The following is a 27,989-nucleotide window of genomic DNA, read 5'->3' as shown; positions in this document are numbered from 1 at the left end:
AGGAATTTATAGCAGGCCAAGATTCATTCTAATGATCAAGTGACGAAATTTTGGACGATATAACTTCCTAAAATAACTGCTCTATCTAACTAACTAAAAAGTGTTTATGTTCTAACCCTTAAAATGGCCTTTTTGTTCCTGTGTTTTTATTTGTCCAACCATTTAACTAATTATGGATCTAAATCTATTTTATTTATTAGACAACATGAATATAAGAGCCCCCTAGTTTAACAGATTTATATTCATTTACAATTATTAAATGATTACATTATACTCAACATGCTCTAAAAACATCGTTCATTGATGCAAGTAAAAAAATATCCAGGGATAAAAAGATATATAAAACATAAAAAGCTGAATTCTCTTTATTAATTATCAAGTAATTCTTTAATAACTATTGTTAAAAAAAGAAAAAAAACTGCCTCAAAACTTAATTTTTAACAGCCTAAAACAATCCAGAAGTTTACCTAAAATGGAGAACTTAATCGGTTCAGTGTTTTTTAAAAAGAGCTTTTAATCTCGTTCAAACTTGGATATTTTGCATGTCCCTTTTTCTATGTGAAAACTAACGGGTAGGTGGTATGAATGAAAACAAAAGTGGTGATTGGAAGCTATAAAGCAATACCATTACAAATACATTCATCACTTAAAACAAAAATTATGTTTCTGCATTGAAGCAATTATTAAGAAAAAAATATAAATATGTATAAGTTTTTTTTTATTTTTAACATTTGATATATCTAAACCTAAAAACCCAACAACAACACTTTCGATCTAGAGAAGGGGTATTTTTTTCTATCATCATTGGGGATGTACACCGTTTATTGTCTTATTCCTTAAGATCCTTGGCAGATCCGGGCTTAAAGTTCATGAAAATTATCCTATTTTATAAAGTAATAATGTTTTTGGTCTACTGAACTTGTTGAGGTCTCCATTTTAATGAAGCATTACATAAGTTCATTTAAGGTTTTAGGCTATTTAATTTTTAGTTTTTGGAAGGTTTTTACTATTTTTCAGCTTTCGCTACTCATTTGAAATTCAGAGCTCTTAGATACTAGGGCCGCAGACGCTAGTATATTTTATAAACCAAGTTGTAAAAATTTTTGCTAAAAAAATATTTAGCTGTAATATATAAATAACATTAAGAGCCTATCTTGTTTGAATCTATCAAACATAGCAAGAACTGAATAAATTGGCAAACATAAATCAGAAGGCATTAGGACCGCCAGACGGACCAACACAGACATACAAATTGACAGACAAATTAAATAAATAGATACAGACACTGAAATTTTATAATCATAAATTGTATATGTATAAATGTTTATATACAGATAAACAAGCCAAATATTAATTGAGCAATTCTATAAGATTGATTGCCTAACGGACAAATATAACATGGGGAATGTTTAAAATATTTTGTCATAAATCTTTCAGCTAGTAAAATAACTATTTTAAAGAAATTTTGATGTTTTCTGCAATTGATTACTTAGAACAAAGTTATGAACAACCTAATAAGATATGATAATCTTAATACGCCTATATTTCTATCTGAGGACTTTCCTGTACTTAAAACGAACCTACTTACGAAATCCTAAAATTAAAAACCTTCGCTTTAAAACTACATGTTTTATCATTATGGCTAAAAAAGTCACAAGACATAATATGTACGCATCTCCAATGATAATAAACAAAATGTCCGTTTGCAGATTAAAATTACTGATTGTAAAGTTTGGATACTATTATTTATAAATTATTCCATCAAAACCCTATAGAAGCACCCAAAGTTTTTAAGTCAACAAAGAAGATATTATGAATTGTAGCATATAGTCTAATATCCCCTTCCTCCCTGGCAAGTCTATAGAAAGGTTTAATGAAGCTATTAACTCTTTCCCATAAATATCTTTTAAAAACTTCTTTTGTTTCATTTTGAATTATTAACCATTTATATTCATAATTTTTATACTTTTATGTTTTAAACTGGCGGTGGTTGTGACTCTAGCCTCTAGGTGATTCGTCAAAAACAGTAGAATGTTTGTAAACATAACCAAACAATCTGTATAAAAATAATAGGATGTTTGTGTGAGTAGCTTTAGATCTTGCTTTCAGCTGGACTGATTTGGTTTTCCTTACATTTAAGCTTCTTATAGGTTTGGGAGGTTTTTTTTATTTTTGGCAGGGACCCTCCTAAGAGAAATCTAGCCTAAAATAATCCTCTAGAAATCATATATGGAGTGGAGGTTCGATTAAGCCTCTAAGAACGAAGTTGCTAGTAATATAAGTGTGTAGATGTATTAAAAAAAGCTAAAATCTATATATGACATTTGTGAAGCTTTCCTGAAACAACATCATTTGGAAATATAATTGGAAATATCTAATCATATTTTAAAGATAACTTTTCTGTCCCAGCTTGTTTAACCTGTTAGAAATAGTTACTAAACAAGTATGACAACATTTATACGTACCAAAGCACAAATAAATAATTGATTGATATATAAGTAAAGTTAATTAAAGAGGAGATGTTTAGTGGTTATATAATGTTTCATGGACAGATGGACTGACAGACATTTCATATAAAAGACTGGCATCGCTACTAAATATACAATTACAATACCCATTTGAAAGCTTTTGAAATATCAACAATCACCCCCCCCCCCCTAATCTTCTAAAGCTTTTTTAAAGGCTAGAAAAGCCCCCAAGTACAAGAAAATTGAAAACCATTTTTCCTTTGTTTTTGGAAGGGAGGGGGGGGGGGTGATTTGTGGTCCACGAAGCAATACGAGGGATGTTACTAAATATATTTTTCTCATAGACAACAATGCGTGTTAAAAAGCATCCCTAAAACGAATCTAAAAAGCATTTATCAAACTTTGGCCAAGAAAAGGATAGTCAACAATAAAAAATATCAGTTTTAGAGTAGCGCAGCATCTCTACGACTAGCTAGCACGTAGGTCTGACTAAAATAAAATACTGGCTATGAACAATTGTTTGTTGGTGACCTTTCTTAAAAAATTACAGTATACAGTGCAATATTTACTTCCCCCAGGAAAAAGGAAATATGATTCTGACAAACAATTCTAAATTGAAAATTGACCAACAACTCCCTTTTCATATTTATTTCCTTCTTACCCACTTATCTTCAGTTATATCAAAAAACGGGAATAGTCCTCTTCGTAACATCACTCCATAAGGGGCGATTCGTCGCTTTTTATAGGTTATTTTAGGTTAGGTTATATTGGGTTAGGTGATTGCCCCACAGGGTTAGGTAATTGGCCCCGCAGAAATAGGAGAAAAGCTACCGTGAAAAATACGAAGAATCGCCTCATAAGGTGCGATGTTACGAGAGGGACTATACCCCAAAAAACAAGTTTTAAGCCATCTCCATGCCAACAAAATATTAAATTGTCGGCAATTCCAAATGAAATTAATTGGCTGAATGGTGAATAGCAGCCACCGACTTCCCCCTAAATTTGTATTTCATGGTGTTGGAAGTTTGAAATAAATTTCTCTGCTATTTTTAGAGACAAAATTGTCCTTGTTAAAAACAATTAGTGATTTCCCTTTAAGTGTATAATCGAGCAGAGAAACCTCGCACCTTGTTTTTAAATTAATTTAAATTAAGGGTGGGGGAATGATACTTTTTTCGCTTGTTTGTTTATAAATTTAAGCCAGGTTAGGTTAAATTGTACTATGTAGACCCACAGGGACTAAGCATAGGAAAAAATCTTCCATTACCCCTTATTGTTAATATATTTTAAAAAGGGTGGAGAATCAGTGCTCGATAGGCACTTTGCGGTGCAGCACCAAACAATTGGTAATCATAGATGAAAAATGATCGGGAGAACAAATCAAAAGGCTTCAGACCATTTTATTAATTTATAATTTAAAGTATTTATACTTTATTGCGAAATTCTTTAAATATTTTGTTAAAGGGGTTAAAAATTGCAATGTTATGTATTATTTCAAATTAATAAACTTACTTAGTAGACCCTATGGGACTATCGAAAACGTTACGTTACTTAACCTAAACTAAAGATATAAAGAGGGTAACTCACTAATTATTAATAAAATATTATTAAAATAACATTTTTTTGACAAGTTATTAATTGCAATTCAACCAAATTAATGATAAATAATATGTATTAAGAAGTTTTATATTGACACCTGTAACGGGTACAATTATCGATCACTTGTTAAACAGATAGGACACGGACAATATCGTAGTGTTTCCACAATGTAAGCAACAAAATATACTTTTAAGTGTCAAAAAAAGTGCTTTTAAACAAGTGAACTCTGATACCCATAAACCTTCCTTATGAAATAAATTGAAAATAAATGAGGGGGGGGGGGAGTCATTATTAGTTATTTTTATTACTTTTGGTCAGATTAGGTTAGGTTATATTGGGTGCTGGGTAGCCCTTATGGATTAGGGGATCATAGGAATAGGACACGCAGAGATAGACATACAAACAAAACTACTCAACCCTTCTTATTTTTAATTTATTTAAAAAGATATTTTTTCACCGCAGGATTTAAAAATTACTTTTTAAAAAAAATTTAGGATATCTTTGAAGATCTTTGATTTAATTAAAACTTTATGCTTTCATGTTATATTTAAACATATTTTCAGAAAGTTGGAACACTTTTAATTTTGGCACACAGGGACCCAGCCTTGTCTAATCTTGTCAATATTATATTATTAAATTCAACAAGTTCCCTTCATTTGCAAGTGAAGCTTTATGTTTTTATTTTATTTTGACTAGCGTCTGTGCCCCTAGCATCTAGGGACTTTACATCCTACATCTAGGGATATAGAAGAGCAGAAAAATAGCTTAAAACAATACCCAGACTTATTTATCAAAATAAAATAGCCTAAAACCATATCAGGGCCTATAAGAAGCTTCCTCTAAAGAAGAACCATATCGGTTCAGTGGTAAGCGAGATCCTTCGCTACAAACAAAAAAGCTTAGTACTTAATATTATAGGATTCAGGTTTAGGTAATCAAGCTTCCCAAAAGAAAACTAAAGGGATAGGAGAATAACTGATAAAATGATGTTGATCCCTAATGATTAAAAAACAAATTAATTATTGGTTGAAAAGATTAGACACTACTAATATGGATCCAATCAACTAAAATTTTATTAAAGTACCCAATGTTTTTGGGCTATTGAATGACCCCTCCCTACTGGCTTCCCTAACAGGCTGTGAACAATTTTTTTCTGAAGAAACGACTATAGCCAAAATTTTGTTTGTCTGTCCAGTAAAATCTCAGAAACTGTCTTTTTTGGGGGGGGAGAATTTGCTTAATAGACATGTATTATTAAAGGTTTGACAGTCAACCAATTGGTTAAAAATATGCAACTAAGAGGAAGAATATAAAATTCTAGGTTGTCCGATCTTAAGACAGAAAAGGGCCAAGTGGTGTTCAGATAATTTTGCAAATAAAAATAAATGTATCTTATAAAAGTGGTTTTAAATGACAAACAATCTACATATCAAGTCGACATGAAATAAATAAAAATTATAAACATTTCTCCTGTCTACAATTTTGCATAGCTAGCAATGACATTATGACTGTAATGTTTAAAAACTGGATTAATTTTTTTTTATTTGCCACAACAGATTTTTATGCTGGTTTGATATATGTCTCTAGCAAGCAAGGTTTACGTGTATTGAATATATGCATAATTCACACCAATTTACTGGGATAGGCTTTTTATTAGTAACGCAGCTGCTATACGAAAAGGGCCTGTCTGTACGTCCATCCGTCAGGGAAAAGTAAGAATTTCGCATTTCTTTAAATTGTTCGTTTAATTAGTTTTGTTAAAATTGTCATAACAACTTCAATCTTTGTATAATGATTACTAAAAAGTCTGGTACAATTTAGAATATTTTTTACGGATGTAGTTGTACTTTTTGAAAGTTTTAAAAAAATGTTCGTTTTTTGTAAAAACGCTATAAAGAATCTATGTAAAAAAGTACGTATCTAGGTTTTTCAACTACATGCTTACATAAAAAATTTCCAAATCTTAAATACTTTAATCATGTTTGACCGTCTGATTAGTCGGACTTCGCTTTAACAAATGTTGCCATCCTTTATCTATTAATAATAAATTAGATCAAATATAACCATTTTACTAATTTCACTGCCTATCAAAAACAATTTAATTCGTAAATTATGTTTTTTTTTTAAACTTCTATAGTAATTCATAAGAAATTTAAAAGAATCCAAAAAATGGATAATTTTCCATAAAATGTCATTCATAATACACATAAGTTCAGGAAGGAAGGGGACAATATGCTATTTATTACACTAGTTTCCAAAGTATTTCAATGACGTTTTTTAATTTGTTGGATTAACAACTCTAGGGACTTTTATGAATTTTTATTGATTGTTTCATTAAGTTGAGTCTCCAAACGTTTAGTTGTATTCTACCGAAAGGGTAATTTTGTTCATCATCCTTGGGGACGTACATCAATTTATCGGATTTTTTCTTATCCCTTTAGATCCCTGCATAAGTTCCAGTTATTTGATGAAGGTAAAGATGTATCCTTCAAACCCAGGGATCTAAAGGGATAAGACGATAACAAATAAATTCATTTACATCCTCAATGATGATACACAAGATTACACAATCTGTAGGTTAAAGTTAGTGGTTGGAAAGTTTGGACACTCAACTTAATAAACCAACCAATACGTTATTTTAAGACTATGGAGACTAATGTAATATATAAATAGCCCAATGTTCCCTTCATCCCTAGAAGAAGATACCCTTCAAACCCCATAAAAATTGTGTCTAGCCCCGGGACACATAAAACAGTGTTATATCAATATTTATTCATGAATTATGCATCATTTTTTTAAATATCAGTGTGGAAATTTGGTCAGATCACATTTTGTCGCTAGTGGAAAGTACTTAATAATCCCCAGGGAGTGAACGGACATTGGACTGTTAATTACACTGGTACCCAAATATATTTATTTCCATGTTCTCTAATTCGTTGGCTAAAAAGCTTTGAAAACTTGAATTTTGATTAGTTAGTTCAAACTTTCAACCAATAACTTTAATCTACTAAAATTTTTATTTACCATGATTTTCGATGTATATCAATTGAGGGTAATTCAAGTTTAATGGGGATTTCGTAAAATATTCGATTAAGGGGTTTCAAAGTGTTTATGGGGGAGATAATACTCCCACCAAAAGTTTGATTTTTTTTATGGTGGGGGGGAGGGGGGGAGAAGGGTAATCATATCCTAACCCTTGAATATCTATATCTCTAGAGTCCTTTCTTTTGTTAGGTCCTTGTAAAATCAGTGTTCCACTCACGGGTTAGAACTTAAGGGGGGGGGGGGGCCGGGGGTATTTTAGTAAACTCGCATCATAGGTGATTTTACTGGAATTTGTTCTTGTTTTCAGGAATTTAGGTTGTCTTTTTTTAAAAGCGAAGCTTTTTTATAATTAGGGTCGGTCCGTCCGTACGTCCGTCCGTAACGGATAGCTTTTTCCGTTAATTTAGGCATGTTAGAATTGTCCTATCGATTTCAAATTTTGCATGGTGATTCCTTTAGTAGTTAGGTACGATTTAGAAAGCGTAGCAACTCTATAATCATTACCAAAATGTCCGTACGTCCGTTTTAAACATGTTGATTTTTTTACTTTTTTAACAACAAATTTTTATGTGATCAAATCATCGGATTGATCTGATTTTTGGTATATTGATTCCTGGGACAACAAAGTATAATGTAATAAGCGAAGCAACTCTATAATCAAGCCCTAAAAATGTAAGTATGTCCATAAAAATTATCCTGTATCAAGCAGTTTTACAACAAATTTACTTACAATTTTGCTTTGACTCTTATAAATTTATATTATGATAATTAAGTTCTAACACTATACAAGTGTTAATGTCCGTTTGTCCTACCGTTTCAGTGCTTCGCTTTTATGGATGTTGTCATCCTTGTTTTATTAGAGCTAAAGGTAATTCGGATTGGGTTATGCATTTTCGATCCCACATAGATGTTTGCATGATCTTTTTTGTACTTTTTAGCACATATTCATTGTAATACATATTGATGTATCAATATATGGCTATGGTATTAATTTACTAATTAGAGTAAAATGGTTTGATAGACAATTTAATTGTATAACAACTTTCAACTTTAATATGTGGGTGGTTTCCCTCAAACTACCTCGTTGAGCACAGAAAGATAACCCTTATTTTGAAATAAATTGAAAAAAAGCAGGAGGGGGGGGGGATAAATTTTTCATTTCTTTTTTTATTGCTATAGGTTAACTTAGGTTAAGTTATGTTGGGCACTAGGTAACCCCTGCAAGGTAAAGGAAACAAAGGGGGGGTTTTTATTACTTGATGGCACCAATAGGGAAAGCACCACGTGTGCAACAAGGGATGATAAAAATTCTAACCTCAATCTGTCGACCATCTCTGTTGAGTGTGACCCTCTTGGGCTGCCCGAGGTTGGCGGGGGCGTGTGCGTGCGCATGCGCCTGCTGGTCACCGAGTCCCTGCTGTCTGCCTGCTCGCGGGTGTGCGTGCGCGTGCTGTTGCAGGCTACTCGACCAGGCGCTTGTCGTCAGGCTACACAATAACTGAAAATAAAAAACATCATTATTAAGTTTTCATATTTATCATTTTTAAAAGCGAAGCTTTTCTATAATTAGGGTCGGTTAAAAGCGAAGCTGTTCTATAATTAGGGTCGGTCCGTCCGTACGTCCGTCACAGAGAGTTAGCTCTTTTCGTTAATCTAAACAGGTTAGAATTGTCCTATCGATTTCAAACTTTGTATAATGATTCCTGTAGTAATTAGGTACAATTTAGAAAGCGTAGCAACTCTATAATCAATACCAGATTGTCTGTACGTCCATTTGAAACATGTCTACTTTTTAACTTTCTTGACAACAAATTTTTGTATGTTACAATTATCCGATTCTTCTGATTTTTTGAAAACTGATTCCTATTACAGCAAGGTATAATGTTTTAAGCAAAGCATCTCTATAAACAAGTCCCAAAAATGTAAATATGTCTTTAAACAGTATCATCTATTTATGCAGTTTTGCAACAAATTTACTTACAATATTGTTTGTACTGATGCATTAATATTCTGCTTATTCAGTTCTGACAATCTACAAGTGTTAATGTTCGTTTGTCCTTCCATTTCAGAGCTTCGCTTTTATGGATGTTGTCATCCTTGTTTACTTTTGCAACCGTAAGACATAGATTTACATAAAAATATTGTTTAAAAAATGTATTTAATAGTAAATGTTTTTGTGGCGAAAGAAATGTTTTCTTTCAACTATATTATCCCTTTCCGACTAAATGTAGTGGCTACTTGTAAATTATGTGTTGATCTTACTGATAACATGGAAAATATTGCCTAAAATTGTTTTTTAAATTAACCAATACGTCAATTTTAAGCCTAAGTATTAGGGGTGTGTCAGTTTAAAAGTAATTAATGGATTTTTTTAGAATAAATATTTTATATATTTTTGTTTTAAAAAAGTAATTATTTTAAGTTTTGTTCAAAAAGACATAAACTATAGTGCCATTTTACAAAGGCTTACAAAAAAAATAAATTCCTTAAAAAGTTAATGAAATTGAAAATTTGCCTATTTTATGAAAGATATTAATTTAAGACAGATAATGTAATAAATTTCTGCTTAAATTTGACATAAAAGCGTATTTAAAATAACTTTAAAACCTTCTTATACCCCTAACCATACATAATTCTTTATTTTTGGTTAAACTCGACTATTCAGCCAATCCTAGATTTTTGGCAGGTCACCCTCTCTGTGGATACAAACTATTCCGGTCTATCTTACATGATAAAGAATTCAAATAAATCCTTTTTTATTAAAAAAAATATTCTATTCATAATGCTTTACATTTGACACAATATAATCTAAAATATACAACTTTATCCTTGATTGGAAAAATTAAAGCAGCATGGTTTTTCACAAATCATGTTTTCAGCGATTTTTAAAATGCTACGAAATGAAAAAGTAAAAGAATTATTTTGTAAAAAAGGGTTAGGCAACCAAACTACATATTGATTCTATTAAAATTGATTATTTCTGTGGGTTCCTTTTTACATGCTTGTTTTTATATTGACAATCAAGTTTTTATCACTATTTTTAACCTTTTGCCCCTTTGGAATATTTGTTTATAAAAACAAAATAAAATATTCTTAGATTACAAACATCAGAAAAAGTAGTCATTTAAAACAATTCACCATAAACAAAAAAAAGTTAAAATCTTCAAAGAGACAATCTTAAAGTGCATTTTCAATTAAGTGTTATAACTAAGACTAGCGGCTACTCCACTGAAGGCCTCTAGGGGTACTTCTGAGGAGGGATAATTTTTTTAGGTGTTATTTTTCTTGCATAGGTGGTTGTACCCTCCCCAAAATTAGCTATAAACCTTCCCTGAACCTATTGGAAGCTAGAATGTAAAGAAGAACAATATCGGTTCAGTGGTTAGCGAGGTCCTTCGGTACACAAAGACAGTGAAACATCCTGATACTTCTATATCTAGATTAATATTTTTTTTCTCCCTGAAATAATATTAGCAAGTTAAAAAAATCAATTTTAATTTGGTATGAACTAAGAAAATTACAATTGTCTTAAAGGATTTGTTTTTTTTTCTGTCTGAATAACCCCTCATAAAGCAAGTATAAATTGTGCTTTTTAGCAAATAAGTACATTTTAAGCCTAAATAATTTAAGTGACCAATAGCACAAAAACACTTGTACATAAAAAGAAGTACAGGCTTGAAAACACAAACAAACAAATTCAGAAACAAGGGAGATGAGCTTTTGAAGTTTTAAAAAATTTTTTTTACTATTTTTACTCCGACTTTTTCGCCAGCCATACACAATAGAGGGGTAGCGGGACCAAATCTGATTTTTTAAAAACTAATGGGGTTTGAACCATTTGATTAAAAGTTTTTAGCAAAATGTTACATCTCATGTATGTATTACTTTAGATAATGATAAATAGATAAAATTTTATGCTAAAATTTAAGGTTTCAAACCCCTGGTCCCTGAGAAAATCCCCACTCCCATGTTTATATGTTTAGTTTGTTGAATTATACAACCAAGCCACCAACATCTTTTTGTAAATACAAAATTGCAAAAATAATAAAAAAAAACTTCTTGTTAAATGAAAATAGAAAATAAAACAAAGTTAAGTCAACTAAGAAGATATAATTAATTTGAAGCAAAGACAATTGCCTCCATTATAGCTATCAATATAATGTTTTGATTGCCATATCATATAATAAATTCATAAATTTAAACTTAAAAGAGATCAATCGTAGACACATTCATAAAAGATTTGCTTGCTTAAATACATATATTAGGGAAAAAATTATCTTTTATTATTTTAAGAAGTGCCTAATAAAAATGACGTCAAACAATAAAAAAAAACAACAAAAGGCCAGTATACATTTTACCATTGGCCAATTACAATTTATACTGGCCGCTCATTCGTCATTTGTATTGTATGACGTCATTTTTTATTAGACACTATAAGCTGCTTCTTGCTAAAACCAAAGGTTTTGTTTTGTATAAACACTAAAACAACGGGTATAACATACTGTGGGCCTAGAATAGATACAAACTAATAGGCAGTTTGTTTCCACCAATAATAACATCAATTAAATGACCATCTTCGTCGGACAGAACTGTAGTGTAGTGGCGTATAGAGGGGGGGGGGGGAGGAAGATGTAAAACCCTCAAATAAAATGGCTTGTTTCTTAAAAGTTCAAAACTTCTTTTTTTCAGTAAAAAATAACAGAGAAAATCATTAACTTTTACCATGTAGTTTTCAAATTAGTATGATACAACATTTTAATTTTGTGATATATATTGAGCTGAAAAGGATGCTTTATTTTGACTGGTTTAGCCTTTGTATACATATGTATATGTCGCTTAGCACAGTTACTATATAATTAGTCTTTTTTTAAGTCCTTATACTATTCTCCACAAATAAATAAAAGTAGAGTAGAAATAAAGTCAGACATTTTTAGATATTAAAGCATAATCATTGATAGTTTTTTTTTAGTAGTAAAAAACTAAATTTTTATAAAAAATCATTTTGAAGCTCTTAAAACGCACCATGTAAAATTAAATTACAAACTACCATGGAGAGAAGGACATAGGGCTGTAAATTACACTGATACCCAAAATTTTATATCCAAGTTATATTACTAGCTGGCTAAAGAACTTTGGGGACACAACCCAATCTGTCCCGATTTTGTATCACTTTGAAAAGTGCGATTCCAGTTACGTCATATACGTTTCGGGAAAGAAAAAGGGAGGGGGGGGGGGAAGAAAATCTCTTCAAAAGAGATGGGAGAAAAGGGAAGAGATTTTCTTCCCCCCTTCCCTTTTTATATGACGTCACAGGAATCGCACTTTTCAAAAGTGATACAAAATCGGGACAGATTGGGTTGTGTCACTTTGGGTACTTTTATTAAAATTTGATTAGTTAGTGTCAACGTCTTATCCTTTAAGATCCCTGCACAATACCCAACAATGCATTATACCATTTGATGAAACGGCCATATTTCTGTCATTAGGAATTAGTTCTTTCTGGCGCGGTGGTGGGGCAAAAATAATATATTTTTAATGGCTCGTTTATAATACACCATCGAAAATTAAATGTTCTAGGGTTTGTAATATTTTACGGTGACTTTGGGAAATATTAATCCGTCATTGTTTTGAATTATTTAAGCCTAATTACATTTTTTTATAAAACAAGAGGTGTGTAAGTTAGAACATACTAGGATATCAATATATAGGGAAGATTCATATTGGTCATAAAAATTTTGAGGTAAAACTTTTCAAACTATATCTTTTAAAATATTTATAAAATTATTAATCATTCTGATTGTAAAATTTTTTGAAACAGAAGTACGGTGTGCTAGGTAAAATCTCAGATAATGCTGTTGGTAGTAGAAATATAATTACTAAATTTACTTTCAACACAGTGAATAACAACAACTAATGCATCTAGGTGGTAATTTTAACAGATTTTAACCACTAGACTGCTTATATAAGGTTTAATCAATGTCTTGTTAACTTGTAGTATGTGTGATTTTCTGTCATTTTTAACTTTAACATTTTTAGTTTTATAACCCTTGAAATCAAATGCAAAATAACACCTTGGTGAATTTAAGGTCATCTAATCACTATATTACAAATTCTACAAGATAACCTAAGTAAAATTTATGTTTATAAACTAATAAGCATAGTTAAAAAAACTTATTTTTATATGGTTATTATGGTGGGTTCAGTGATTTTGATTTTAGTATATGTTAGTTCACTTTTTGACATTGGTGTAAGGTTTTCTATGCATACAATCTTTCTATTGTAATGCTACCATCTACATTCTGTTTGCACCTTCAAGAAGAAGATTATAGGGTAAGTCACTTTATTGCCACTGGATACACCTAAACACCCCCCCCCTCCCCACATTATTTTTAGAAACATAAAACCTGTATCATTTATCAAATGCCATCTAACTTCGCAAGCTTAACCCTAAATGGCTAATTTGACATAACCTAACCTAATTTAAATTTAGTGTAAAGTTGAGGGTAAAATAGTTTTTCTTTACATTAACCATCCCTTCCTCAGGGACATCCAAGCTTTTTATTTTGAAGGGGTAAAATGTGGGGTTTTAAAGTTTGAGGGGGGAAAACACCCCTTTACTCCCATCCTTGGACGTCTATGCCAACCCTTAGCCCTTTTTTAATGATGTGGGGATGTTTATTGAGTGGTTCGTTGTAGATAAAAGGGATATTGCCTATTATGCTTGTCCTATCTAAGGTTATAATCTGTACATATGAATTTCTTTATTACACATAACTACAACCATAAATTTGGTATAATTGCACTTATGCACCCCACCCCCCCTTTATTTTTTTTCTCTTTTTGTTAAGTTAGGGCTTGTTATTTAATTTGAATAATAGGACGTTTTAAAGCCTATAAACTTTATTAATTAAACATTTGCATTAATTTTATTCTTTTTTAGTGTACTTTATACGAAACTAAAATCATGTACATTTTTATGCGTTTTTAAAAGCTTATGCACTTCATTAATGCAATTTTATTTAAATAAGTATGTATTTCTAGCCTTTTTAAAGTAGCTAATAATTTTCATTGCTCATTAACCTTAAATATATCCTAATATATAAAGTAGTAAGCGTTTTTTTCTGTCCCAAAGGATCTCGCTAACCGCTGAACCGATATTGTTCTCCTTTACAGTGAAGTTTCTTAAAGGTCCTGGGAAGGTTTTAATCTATTTTTGGTGTGGGTGTCTTCACCCCCACCCCCCTAAAAAAAATAATATTGTTTTACTCTTCTAAAACTCAAATTTAAAATAAGATGAGGTCGACTTTTCCCCTCCTACCTTAAGTGCCCCTAGATGCTTCTAGGGGCGTAGCCGCTAGTATATATATAAATTATGTTAATGTTTAAACGTATTTTAGAAATAAATCTTAATATATAAGCTATTTAATATTTAATTTTAATGTCAAATAGGTATGTCAGAAATGTCCTATCGATTTCAAAATCTACATGCTGATTTCTGTAACAGTTGGGTACGATATATCGCGTCTATAATAGTTAATTTTGTTTAGACGTTCTGTTTTTTAAGTTCTGACACTCTACTCGTTAATGTTAATGTGTTAATGCTCGTTTGTCCTACCGTTTGGTTTTAGAGCTTCGCCTTTATGGACATTGCTTTGCTAGTTTTTGTTCGATCACAGCTGTGGTGATTTAAATTTGTTCTACACATTTTATTGGGGGGTGCGTAACGCACGACTTTCCGTTCATAATATAATATTAACACTTAGATTCATATTATTAGATTATCAAACAAGGGCAATTGTGTCCATAAGTAGCTCAACAATAACAAGATAACAATAATAAATTATTTTCCTATAAGCATCAAATGTTTTTTTTTGAGAGGGGTGTGGGGTGATTTCTTTTGTGAAGTTGGTAACCTACCCCAAAATAGTTATAAACCTTTCCTGGACCTATGATAAGCTGCACTTTAAAGGAGAACCATATCAGTTCAGCGGTTAGCCAATTCCTTCGATACACACAGACAGACATTAACACATTCTTTTACTTTTTCATAAGAATTATTAAATTAATTATTCAAATTAATATAAGCTGTTTGTCCGCAGTTGAACGTACTGAGATGGTCAAATTCTAGAGCAGATCCGATACTAAAAAGACAACACATTAGTTAAAACTGACAAGCCTTTTTAAAAACGGTTATACTTTGAACATCTAAAAGGACGCTATTTGACTTTGGTAATAAAAATATCCGAAAATAAGCATTACATAAACCCTTAATAAATGTCTGTAAAAAGGACAATTTTGATAAAAAGAGTAAAGCAACAATAAGCTGATATTACATTTTATTTTTGCAGAAAACAGCAAACTGCAACACAGTAATATTATAAAATATCAAAACAGAGAGAAATCCGTGGATAGTGTAAAAGCTGGACTGAGTAGAGACTGTATCTGCAATATTAAAGATCAAAGTAACAAGATGTCTATGTGCCTGTATATCTGCACTGAAAGATGTCGCTAACCACTGATGGTGTTTCTTTACAATGCACCTCTCAAAATCCTTGGAAGGTTCATAACTATTTTGGGAAGGAAATCTCCATTCTCCCAAGAAATCGCCCCTGGAAAAAAACCTCCCCAAATCTTTGATTACTCTTTTTTTCAAAAGTAAGATTGAAAATGGGGATGATAGACTTCCTTCAACCCTCCCCCCCCCAACCTAAAACACGAGTTCTAAAGATAACATCATAAATAAAGTAAAGATATGACAAAGTCGCTCTTTAATGCACATCACTTTGTCTCGTTAAGTTCGGTGTTCCATTCCATCCGCAAAATTTCATATTTAAATTAAAATTCTGTGTGCTCATTAAGATATAAGCAACAAATATGCCCATTGTTCCATAATTTATAGAGAATCGTGGTTATGTTATTATTTAGGTTGTAAGGCTTATTTTTGTAGTACTATTAATGATTAAGGTTTAGGCTATTCTGTAAGGGAAGGGGTTGTTGTTACGTATGTACACCATTAAGTTCTCTCCTTGTAAATCATTTAAAGTGTTGTTAACTCGGCGCTTTCTTGAATTACAATGGCAGTAATGCAGGGATATTAAGGGGTAGGATAATGGTCAATATATTGTTATTTAACCCCAATGATTATAAACACAATCACCTCTAGTTTGAACACTAATAGTTTAGAAACACCTCATCAATATAGATATCGAGTACCCAAAGTTTTTTAGAAGAATAAGACATCGTTTTTATAAATCTTTGGGTACCAGTGTGATTTACATTAAGTAATGTCACAGCTGTAGGAATTATCAAATATTCGAACAAGAACAATTATGTTCAAAAGTAGAGCAGCCATAAAAGTTAACAATGTACCTTTAATAATTTAAGGTCTTGTTTTTAAATCATCTTACTTTTCCTTCATTTGGTTTGTGAATTGTAAATGTGCATATGTACATTTGTCTTGTCTCTATTATTTCCAGGGAGGAAGGGGACATTGGGCTTTTTTAAACACCTATCCCCTAAGTTTTATTAAACCGTTTTCTCATTCTTTGGCTAAATAAATTTTGGGACTTCATTAAGTAAAGTGCCCAAACGTTTCAAACACCAAATTATGTCTAAGTAACAAGATGTCTGTTTGTGTGTCTGTGTGTTTGTTTGTACCGAAGGATCTCGCTTAACAGGGTAGCTTCTCATAGGTCCCGGGAAGGTTTATAACTATTTTGGGGGAGGATACCACCACCCTCCAAAGAGAAATAATAATAAATCAAAATTTGTATTTTAAGTATAGAGACTCCTACGTAACATTGCGAGGTATTGTACAAAGAGACTATTACGCAACATATCGTAGAAACTTGAACGCAACAAAAACCAAACATTTAAAGTGCCACTAGAGGCTTCTAGGGGCGTAGCCACTATTGTAGTATAAGGAGAAAAAGTTTTGTAGATTTATATACTCGAGATTGTTCTCATCTACCCTAATTATGACAGGTATTAGACAATGAACGATAAATTGATATACATACCCAGTGATGATCAACAAAATTATTCTTTCTATAAATTGAAAATTATTGGTTCCAAAGTTTGGACACTTTTAGTTTAAAACCAACTAATAGATATTCAATAATAAAGCGAAAACGTGATTTTAAAATCATTGGTACCATTGAAATTAACAGACCAATTCCCCCCAGCTCTCTCTCTCTCTGCCATTTTGAAATGGCTTTTAAATTCCAAAATATTTGTATGTGACGAATTAATGTATTTCACTGATTTATAAAGTTCTAACGGTGATTAAGAAGATGGATAAAAAATCATTTAAATCACATTAAGGAAAACCCAGGGAAAAGGGAATGTGATTCTGACAAACAATTCTAAAATAAATTTTCCAACAACCCCCTTACCTTTTCATCCCCTTCTTACCCATCCCTCTTCAATTACATAATAAATATACTTTCACCTTACCTTAAGAGGTTTCGTGATTTTTTCTAGAATTGATTGTTAAAATAGCTACCCCTGAGGAAAATCTCGTCTAGCGGTGTTATGGACTAAATAAGGTGTAAAATTTATTTAGTTTCTTAAATCTCAAACAAATTACATGGTAACAGACATAGATAGTCTAGCAAGTCATATTTTTATGAATTATTCTGTTATTTGAAAATGACTAGACCCCAAAGTTTTATAATAATGTTTCTTATTTGTTTGCTTAACAACTTCGGGGACTGTAGTGAATTTTGATTGGTTGGTTAAATTAGTTGAGTGTACAAGATTTTTTTAAACTACAAATTGTTATTTACTTAAGGGGTAATTGTGTTATCATCATTGGAGATGTAATCAATTTATTGGCCATTGTCGTATCCCTTTAGATCCCTGAAGACATGGGCAATCAGACAAGAGAAGATTCTGTAGGTAAGAAATATTAAAACAGCACAGTTATTAGCATTTCTAAAAAAATTACTGTCATCATAGACTTAAACCCTTTAAAACCCTCAAACCCAATCAGATACATGAATGGTTGAATCAGGCTATTTTAGATTACAGTATTCATACGAATAATGTAAATTTAATAATACACGTCAATCCATTTTAGTATCCAACTTTAAAACGTTGTCCGGACATTTAGAGGATTGATGAGGCGGGAGTAACTCGGAGAATTTTTAAACTGCATAATTTATAAAGTCAGCCATTAGAGCTAGAAATTATAGACCTAGCAGAGCTTTCAAAAAATTAAAATTACACTAGTATTAAATCGATTAATTTTCGCTGGATTATAACCGTACAGGAAAACTATACAAAAAGTTTGTCATTTACTCCCTGCGGAAAACTGTTTCCATACAATGCGAATCATATCTATTTTACCATTCTTTTACTAAAAGAATAGGTTGTTATTGCCGCGCAATTATGAAAACATTTGAGAAATAATTCTATTATATGTAAACTCTATAATTTAAAGATGTCTGTTGATTTACAATAATAGACTATGAATCTTTTATTATGTAATACTGCATAAAAAAAGTATGATTATATACATAAAAAGTGCAGCAACAATATTTTAAAAAGGCTATGTATTTGTTGTCTGCTGATTTACAATAATAGCCTATGAATCTTACATAACGACATATGGAAAATGTATTTCTTTATATCTGGTCTATGATTCTTACATTGTGCATATTAAAGGATGATTATATCCATAAGAAGCCCAGCTACAATATATTAAAATTTAAAAAGGCTCTGCATTTTTTGTCTCTTGATTTACAATAATAGTCTATGAATCTTACATAACGACATATGGAAAATGTATTTATTTATATCTGTTGATTTACAATAATAGTCTATGATTCTTACATTGTGCATATTAAAGGACTATTATATCCATAAGAAGCCCAGCTACAATATATAAAAGACACTATGCATTTTGTCTGTTGATTTACAAAATTGGCCATGAATCTTTCATGATTGTATTCTACATCTAAAAGGATGCTTATATGCATAATAAGCGCAGCAACAACATATAAAAGGCTATGTATATATTTATGTCTGGTGATTTACAATAATAGTCTATGAATCTTACATAACGACATATGGAAAATGTATTTCTTTATATCTGGTCTATGATTCTTACATTGTGCATATTAAAGGATGATTATATCCATAAGAAGCCCAGCTACAATATATTAAAATTTAAAAAGGCTCTGCATTTTTTGTCTCTTGATTTACAATAATAGTCTATGAATCTTACATAACGACATATGGAAAATGTATTTATTTATATCTGTTGATTTACAATAATAGTCTATGATTCTTACATTGTGCATATTAAAGGACTATTATATCCATAAGAAGCCCAGCTACAATATATAAAAGACACTATGCATTTTGTCTGTTGATTTACAAAATTGGCCATGAATCTTTCATGATTGTATTCTACATCTAAAAGGATGCTTATATGCATAATAAGCGCAGCAACAACATATAAAAGGCTATGTATATATTTATGTCTGGTGATTTACAATAATAGACTATGAATCGTTTATTATGTCATTCTGCATATAAAAGGATGATTATATCCATAAAAAGTGCAGCAACAATATTTTAAAAAGGCTATGTATTTTTTATCTGTTGATTTACAATAATAGTCTATGAATCCTCCATTATTGTATTCTGCATCCAAAAGTATGATTATATACATAAGAAGCGCAGCAACCATAAATAAAAATGGTTCAGTATTTTTGTCTGTTGATTTACAATAATGGTCTATGAATATTTCATAATGTCATTCTGCATATATAAGGATGATAATATACATAAGAACCACAGCAACAATTGATAAAAAAGGCTCTGCATTTTTTGTCTGTTGATTTACAATAATGGTCTATGAATATTTCATAATGTCATTCTGCATATATAAGGATGATTATATACATAAGAACCACAGCAACAATTGATAAAAAAAATCGCTGTATTTATGTCTGATGATTTACAATAATGGTCTATGAATCTTTTATATTGTCTTTCTGCATATATAAGGATGATTTTATACATAATAGTGAAGCTCCAATATATAAAAAGGCTATGCATTTATGTCTAGTAATTTACTATAATAGTCTAGACATACAAATGTCATTGTGTTAACAAAATTGATCCAGGAGAATAACGTCCAATGTACCAAGTTTGAAAAGTTAGTGTTAATATGGTTGATTTTAAGCCATTTTAGCTAAATATTGAGAAAAATGTATATAATGTTTTTAAAGGCATTTAAAAAAATTGTTGTTCTCGTTTAAAATTATGGACTTTTTTCAGTAATTTAATTACATATTTGATTCAAAGTAATCTATGTTTTTATTTCTTTCATATATATACAGATTTTTTTCTTATGTGTTCCCTTTTTATAAAAAGTAGTTCCTCTCCTAAATTCTCTTGAAGTTTTTTTTTGAGTTACTCTAAATGCTTTGAATGCTTATGTATGATTGTACTTTTAAGACCACAAAAAAAGAGTTTAGATAGAAAATATATAGCCAAACTTGCAATTGTATTATTAAAAGCAAAGCATTTCTATAACTAGTGTCGTTCCGTCCGTAACGGTTAGCTCTTTTCGTTCATTAAAACATGTTGAAATTGACCTACAAATTTCAATTATTGCAAGATGATTCCTTTAACAGTACGTTTAAAGATATGTAAGTGTCTAAGGACTAAATAGCTATGTCACATATTATACATTTTATTTTTAGAACTTAATTCTATAGCAAATTTAAAGTAGCGCAGCAATAAAAAGCATAAATCGCTAGATAAAACAAGGAAGGATGGCAACATCCATACAAGCGAAGGGTCGTAAAAATAGAAAAATAGAAAATCTTAATTTTGCAGCTACTTGATTGCTAGAGTATGTCAGTCTTTACATCATATTAGTTAACAAAGTACGAATATCTATGTTTTAAAACCATAAATATATACGACATTTCAGATAACAATTTTTACTCCTTAATCGAATGGGCAGGGGGGGGGGGGGGCGGGGGGTGTTGTAATATAGACTTCGTAAGGTTTTTGCCTCTCATTTTACATAGTTGTGTAAAAATAGGCAACTTTTTTTTATAATTATGTAAATTAAATTGCAACCCTACTTATGGCCATAATTTTTCTTTTAGGACGCATCATTAATGTGACATTAACAGTTACAAATAAAGACAAAATTATAATTTTTGATTTATGTTTTCAAATGATTTTAAATAAATTCATTAATGGTATTTAAAACACCATTAGTCATAACACACCATAAAGATGTGAAAATTTTAAATAAAGTTAAACTAAAAAAACAAATTTAAGCATTTTCATGTTAATATATTTGAATTTTATCCAAGTTTAATTGAAGCACACAACTAACCCTTTGATTGTGTAAACTTCGTCATCAAGTCCTAACTGAGCATGGAAATAATCTTTTATGGGCCATGCTGTTTATTTTTCATCTACTCTTAGTATTAAGCTGTAAAACATACAAACCTTTGATTGCATGACCTTTGTGCATGGTTATGAGTTGCGCCTGATTTAGACCAAGGCGTACCCTTACTCTTACAATTTATGACGCACATCTGACAAATCAGCAAAATGAACTGTTTTTTAAAAGTTATATTTGGTCGAGATTCAAACCCGACAACAAGCGGATGCGCTATGCCACAGTCTCTTGTTATAGAGTAGCTATGACACCAAACAAGATAATAAGAGGGATGAATACTCTGAGATAAATAGAATTAAGAAGAACAGAAGAGCATATTTCTTCTTACATTCATAAATATTTAGACAAAACTACAGAAATTTTGATTAGATTAAAAAAAACATGCTTGACTGAATCATTTTTCCTCCTTTAGACTTTACTGTTAAATGTAAATATTTTTGCTTTAAAATAGTAATTCATACTAAACTTTTAAAAAGTGTAACTGTTTTAACGCAAATATTTTAATTTGCTGCTGCCATTCATTAAAAATATGCTAAATGGCAAAAACACCATGGCAGTCTTATTTGTATAAAAAGTTGGTCTGGATTGCAAAGTGTCTTCAGGGGTGTGCAACTACGTCCGCATAAAAACGTTTTTTTTTTCATTTTAAAATATAGCCAAATATTTACTACCCCATATTTCCACAGATGATGAAATTGTACTGTAAATTACCCTGACACCCAAAGTTTTATGATCATGGTAACTAAAAATATGGGTACTTATATTAAATTTTGATCTTGTTTTAAAACTAGCAATGACCAAACTTTTCAATCAATAATTTAAATCTTCAGTAGGGGTAATTTTGTTTACAATCATTGAGAATGTATATAAATTCTATCGTCCATTACCTTGGCCCTTAAGATCCAGGTTATTTTTTTAAAACTAAAAATTAACCTCAAGCCTATTTTATATTGTGCTTACGGTCGTGAAGGAACACTATTTTCAACGTTTGTCATGTTATGTCTCTTTAAGAACCGAATTTTTTTCAAAGCCTTTGTTGTTTGCTTCAACATATTCCTGTTTAGTAGGTCAAGTAAAGATTTTTAATTAATAAATATATGAAAAACTACAATTTCTTACTATAATTGAAATATTAAATGAAATATCTAAAACTAGCTGATCATAACAGACAAACAAACAGTCATGGCCTTATTATACAAACGCTTACACAAATCTCATTCAAATGAACTGATAGTTAATAAGTCAGCTATGCTAGAAAGAGAAAAACATCCGTGAAATTGAAGATGCCAATTATGTTTTGTTGTATCAACCTTCTAGAGGTACTCATTAATAATACAAACAAAGATGACGACATCCATAAAAGCGAAGCTCATCAAATCAGACAAATGAACTAACAAACATTAATAATCATAGTATAACAGTGCTGATAATCTAAGGAATCGCCATTTAAATATCAATCAAGAATACATTCATTGTCAAAGTAGTAAAAACTGAATGGACATGAGATCCTTCTGATAAACAAAAATCTTTAGTAAAAGTTTGAAAATGATAGGACGATTACAGCATTCATAGCTTTACAACCAAAGCTAACCGTCACGCTAACAGAAGGACATAAGAACGTGCACTAGGTATAGAAAAGCTTGACTGTTAATAATAGTATTTAAACTAACATCAGCCTGTTTAAAAACATTACGCCTAAACGACAATTATAATGATATATCAAATTCAAACACTAAAATTATCAGAATAGGGACTTAAATCTGTTATTATATTTAATTATGTTAAAATTCTGTGTTTTTAAATTTTTAATGTATTATAGGTGGTTTCCTACAATGTGCCTAGTCGAGTACAGAAAGCACTTAACAACCCCCCTCCCACCAACTTATTTTAAAATACATTGAATTAAGGGGGATTGTGGTTTGTGGTTGTTGATTTCTTTAGGTGAGGGTATGTTAGGTGCTGAGTAGCCCCGAAGAGGAAAATAACGTTCTTATTTTTAATTTAATTAAAAATAAATAAGAGGGGGGGGGGGGAGTCAGTCCTAGTGCTCTATAGGAACTATAAGTAATTTAAATTTAATTTTCATAAAATGATGAAAATTTAGGTTTCGTAATTTTTTTTAAAATAACAAAAGAACTTTTTCTAAACAGAAAATGTCATCTATGTAATGATAAATTGAAAAAATAAAAAATAATTTTGTCACATGAACGTAAATAAGAAAATAAAAAATACACTTTGCCGTGAATTTTCAGCAAATATTGAATTAAAAAAAATATGATATTATAAACGCACATATACATCACCAAGAACAATTTTACTTAAAGGAAAAACAATAAAGTTATTTAAAATTAAAAAGTTTCCTTTTTTTCGATCAACTATTATAAAAAATCTAAACTTTCAACTGATGAGAGACAAGAATATTAGATTTAGAATATACGGACAGACAGGTCCATGACAGTGGCTTGTTAAGTAGCTTCGCTACTTAAAAATGATACACACACGAATTATTTTTTCACCTTAAAAAGCAGAATGCATCAAAGTCAGATTTCTATCTCAGTGTGTTTGTGTGTGTGTGTGTGTGTGTGTGTGTGTGTGTGTGTGTGTGTGTGTGTGTGTGTGTGTATGTGTTTGTGTTTGTGTGTGTGTGTCAAAAGGTTAGAATAGTCTATACCATGATTATCAAATAGGGTAGCAAAGTTAACTAAGATCTATAAAATGGTACAAATTTATGGAAAACATCTCTTAGTTTTTTTATACTAAAAGAATTAGGTGAAAACTACAAGAATTACACCCTTCCCCTGTTCTAGTTCAATTCATATCAAAAATAAGAGGCGAGGAGGTTTATGTTCTTAACAAGGCGATATGAGAGAAAACACCCATTATGCTAAAAAAATGGTAAAATGAGTAATAATAGGTACACCAAAACATCGACAGGAGACCTATTTATTCAACCTGAATTTATGACCCAAGTCATTGCTGTTTCTCCATGCATGGTATTCGCACATAAGAGTTTTATAGGTGTCCTTTCATATCCATATAAAGGTTCTGATTAAATAATGTAATCCTATGATATAAAGTAGTAAGGTTTTCTTTTGTCTGAAGCTTGAGACCGCTATAAGTAATTAACCGATAGGGTTTTCTTTTTTACGTAAGCTTCATGTAGATCCTTTGATGGTATTAGGCTATTTTATTTTTAGATTTAAGTCTTGGGAGGGTTTCAAGTTATTAGCAACTCCCTGCACCATGGAAACAGAGCCCCTAGAAGCCAGGGGAATAGCCGCTAAATAATTTCTAAATTTTTTTTAAAAATCCATTATTCATGAATTGCAGACCCTTAAGACTAGAGGCGAGGCCTTATGTATACCTTGAATATAAAATAAATGCTTGTGATTGCTGCTCTACTTATGGATATCTAAAGCTGACAAAAATCATTGTTATAAATTGTTATTCAACTTAATTCGTTCGAATGTATGGACGTCATCATGTGTAGAGGATGGTGGCTTATTCATTGTTGTGTAAATATTTCTGTGTATGTGTTTGTGTGTGTGTGATTAAATCATATGTTTATCTTAACTATGTAAAGATAACAATTTTACAGCTTAATTTGCTAAAATAAAGTTAATTCTTAACTTTTTGATGCTGTCAAAAAATTATATATTGCCCTAAAAAGAAATTGTAAGGAAAGGTTATCTGTATTTGCTTGTCGTGATTGTTCTATTAGTTTATACATAAGCGTCGTAGTTTAATCAGAAATACAGACAAATGTTCATAAAACTATTTCATCACTGTGTCAACCTCCCCAAACCCGTAATATTTTAATATTAATTTAAAATCAAATATGTTTGTTTACTTTAGGCAGAGTTAGATTAGGTTGTATAGGGTGATGCGTAGCCCAACAGAGTTATATTGTACTGTGGTATATGCTCTGCAGGGTTAGTGGCATCCGCAATGGCATAGGAAAAAACTGCAAAATATTAATTTTAATTTATATAAAACATAAGCGAGGGAAGGGTTGTGCTTGATATACACTTTATGTTAAGCATTTTTAGGACTGTATTCATAATATAATTTCAAGATAGCTTTTGTAGACTTAAGTTTTTAGAGTTAACATAATGTTGAAAAAATAGAAGCATAATTTTAAAGAATAGCTCTTTATTTTTTATCTTAAAATTCTTATCAATTCTTAGAGGTAAAAATTTGTATTAAACAATCTTACCAAAATATGAAGAAAATAAACCGGGGCTAAGCGGCTGAATACAAGCGGACAACTAACCGCAAAAAATATTATTTAGCTATATCTAACCTGGAAAATCTAAATAAAAGTATCTCCTCTCTAGACCAATTTATTGGTTAAAAAGTTTAAAAAAAAAAACAGTTCAAATCCGCGTCCTAGTTGTGTCTCGGGTGCCGAGCCCTACATGCAATATCTACATATTTTTACGTGGGTAAACGTTCATATTTTTGGCATTAGATGTTATGCAGAAATTATTTGGGCGTTTTTGTGGATGGAACGGGTCAGGTGAATATGCAGTTTTTACAGAGATCCTAAGGGACAAGGCATTGGAGATCAATTAATGAACAACCCCAATGATGATGCACTAATTTTGTTTACTAAAATTATTGGTTGAAAAGATTTGACACTACTAGTTTTGAAACAACCTATCAAAATTAAATAAGGTATCCGAAGTTTTTAAGATAAATGAGATAATGTTGTTATAAAACATTGGGTACCAGTGTATTTTACAATGTTCTCTCACTCCCTGGGTCTTTAAGGTCAAAGACATGTTTTAAAAATTTTAAATCATTAAAAAATGCAGTTTCTATGGATTTTTCTTTCAACATTTGACAACAGCATAAGCACTTCAAAACAGTGATTTAAGTATTTGTTAAAACCAAAGGGACTAAACATCTAAACACGCTTCTGCAATCGACTAAAAACAGTTTTTGGACGATATAAACCCAGCCGCAATTATAGTTAACAGCCTACTAAACTAAAATCAATATTATTTTCCTATCCACAGCTATTTTCTTTAGCTGCCACAACAATTAGCAGCCCCAGCTGAGACATCCTTTAATAATAATTTCCCCTGACAAACTGCAGGTAAACCGTCCTTATCTTTCTAAGCCGCAAAGTAGGCTGCTAACTAGAGTTACTGAAATTATATTCACCCACTAGCAATTAATGTTTTGCACTGAAATTTAATGCTTTGGGAAAAAATCTATAAAGTAGAAAGGTTATTTTGTCGGAAGCTTAAGATTTCGATGACTATTCATATTTAGGGAAGCTTTACATAGGTCCCAAAGTGGTTTTAGGCCTTTTATTTTAAGATTTAAGTCTTGGGATAGTTTTAGGTTGTTTTTTCAGTCTTCAATTACAGAGCTACTAGAAGCTAGGGGCCCTGCCACTAGTAGTTAAATAAATACTGTTAAGGCTAAGTTAATATTTGAAGTATAAGCAAGGGAAAAATTCCCATGAACTAAACAAAACACATGTAAATAAAAAATCATCTTTATTTAGAAAAATATTTGTCTATTAGGCCATTTGTTTAAGTGAGTTTCAGTTTTTTAATTTACTTAAAATAAAGGTATTTATTATTTATCAGTATAAAGCTATAAAGTCATAACTTTATTATTAGAATAGGGCAACATGGTAATACTTATATAAAAGTAATTGGATGACTATATTTCTATCTATGTGTATGTAGCGAACCGCTGAACCAATATGGTTCTCTGTAACAATGAAGCTTCTTATTGATCCAGATAAGAATTATAATTATCTTGGGGAAGGTTACCTCAAACCTCCCAAGAGACATCACCTCAAGAAAAACATAACCTCATTATAAAAAGTTTTCTGGATAACGATTAAAATGGAGGGTCGACTACCCCCTCCTTTTATAAAGTGCTCCATAAGATTTTTAAGGGGTATGTCAAAAAATATTACACCCTTGTAGCATTTTTAGCCGTTCTTAATCTTTGTTAATCTGAAAATGCTTATGCTTGTTAAGATTTCTGATTTCAAACTTAACTGAGGTTTAGGCGTGGAAGTGAAAAAAAACAAGGATGAAAAATTCTTCATTTCTGCGTCAAAAAGTAAGATTTTTACTTTATCATTACAAGCGAAGAATTTCTAAATTTATAGGCCCGTACGCCCTACCCTATAACAACTAGGTAAAATCTAGAAAGAATAGCCGCATTTAAATGATAATGATTTCTTTGAATTATGTATTTTGACACCAACTTTAAAATGTTATCATTATGTCATTATTATGTATACTGTATCCTTCATATAAGAAATCACGGCTTTGAAAATTCGAAAATTCAAGATTTTCTACAGGAATGCGTTATACTTGGCATGTTTTATGATTTTTGAGAATAAATACCCATCTCGTGTTTCCATTTTAAGTTCTATACCAAACAAATTAGTGATGTTAAATAAGATG

At 30.9% G+C, this 27,989-nt stretch overlaps 1 protein-coding gene across 1 annotated transcript in view; it reads right to left on the bottom strand.

Moving 5' to 3' along the window:
* LOC145326080 (uncharacterized) overlaps nt 1-27,989 on the bottom strand; it is a 74,456-nt gene that overhangs the window by 29,909 nt on the left and 16,558 nt on the right. The window contains exon 2 of the mRNA XM_080169183.1: nt 8,428-8,610. Coding sequence (XP_080025309.1) covers nt 8,428-8,610 — 183 coding nt within the window. The remainder of the gene's footprint in view (nt 1-8,427; nt 8,611-27,989) is intronic.

This window comes from Acartia tonsa, chromosome 8 (genome assembly GCF_053477335.1).
Source record: "Acartia tonsa isolate MP-2025a chromosome 8, ASM5347733v1, whole genome shotgun sequence".
Classification (NCBI taxonomy): Eukaryota; Metazoa; Arthropoda; class Copepoda; order Calanoida; family Acartiidae; genus Acartia; species Acartia tonsa.
Note: the sequence above shows the minus strand (reverse complement) of the source record. Positions and strands in the feature narration are given on the sequence as shown.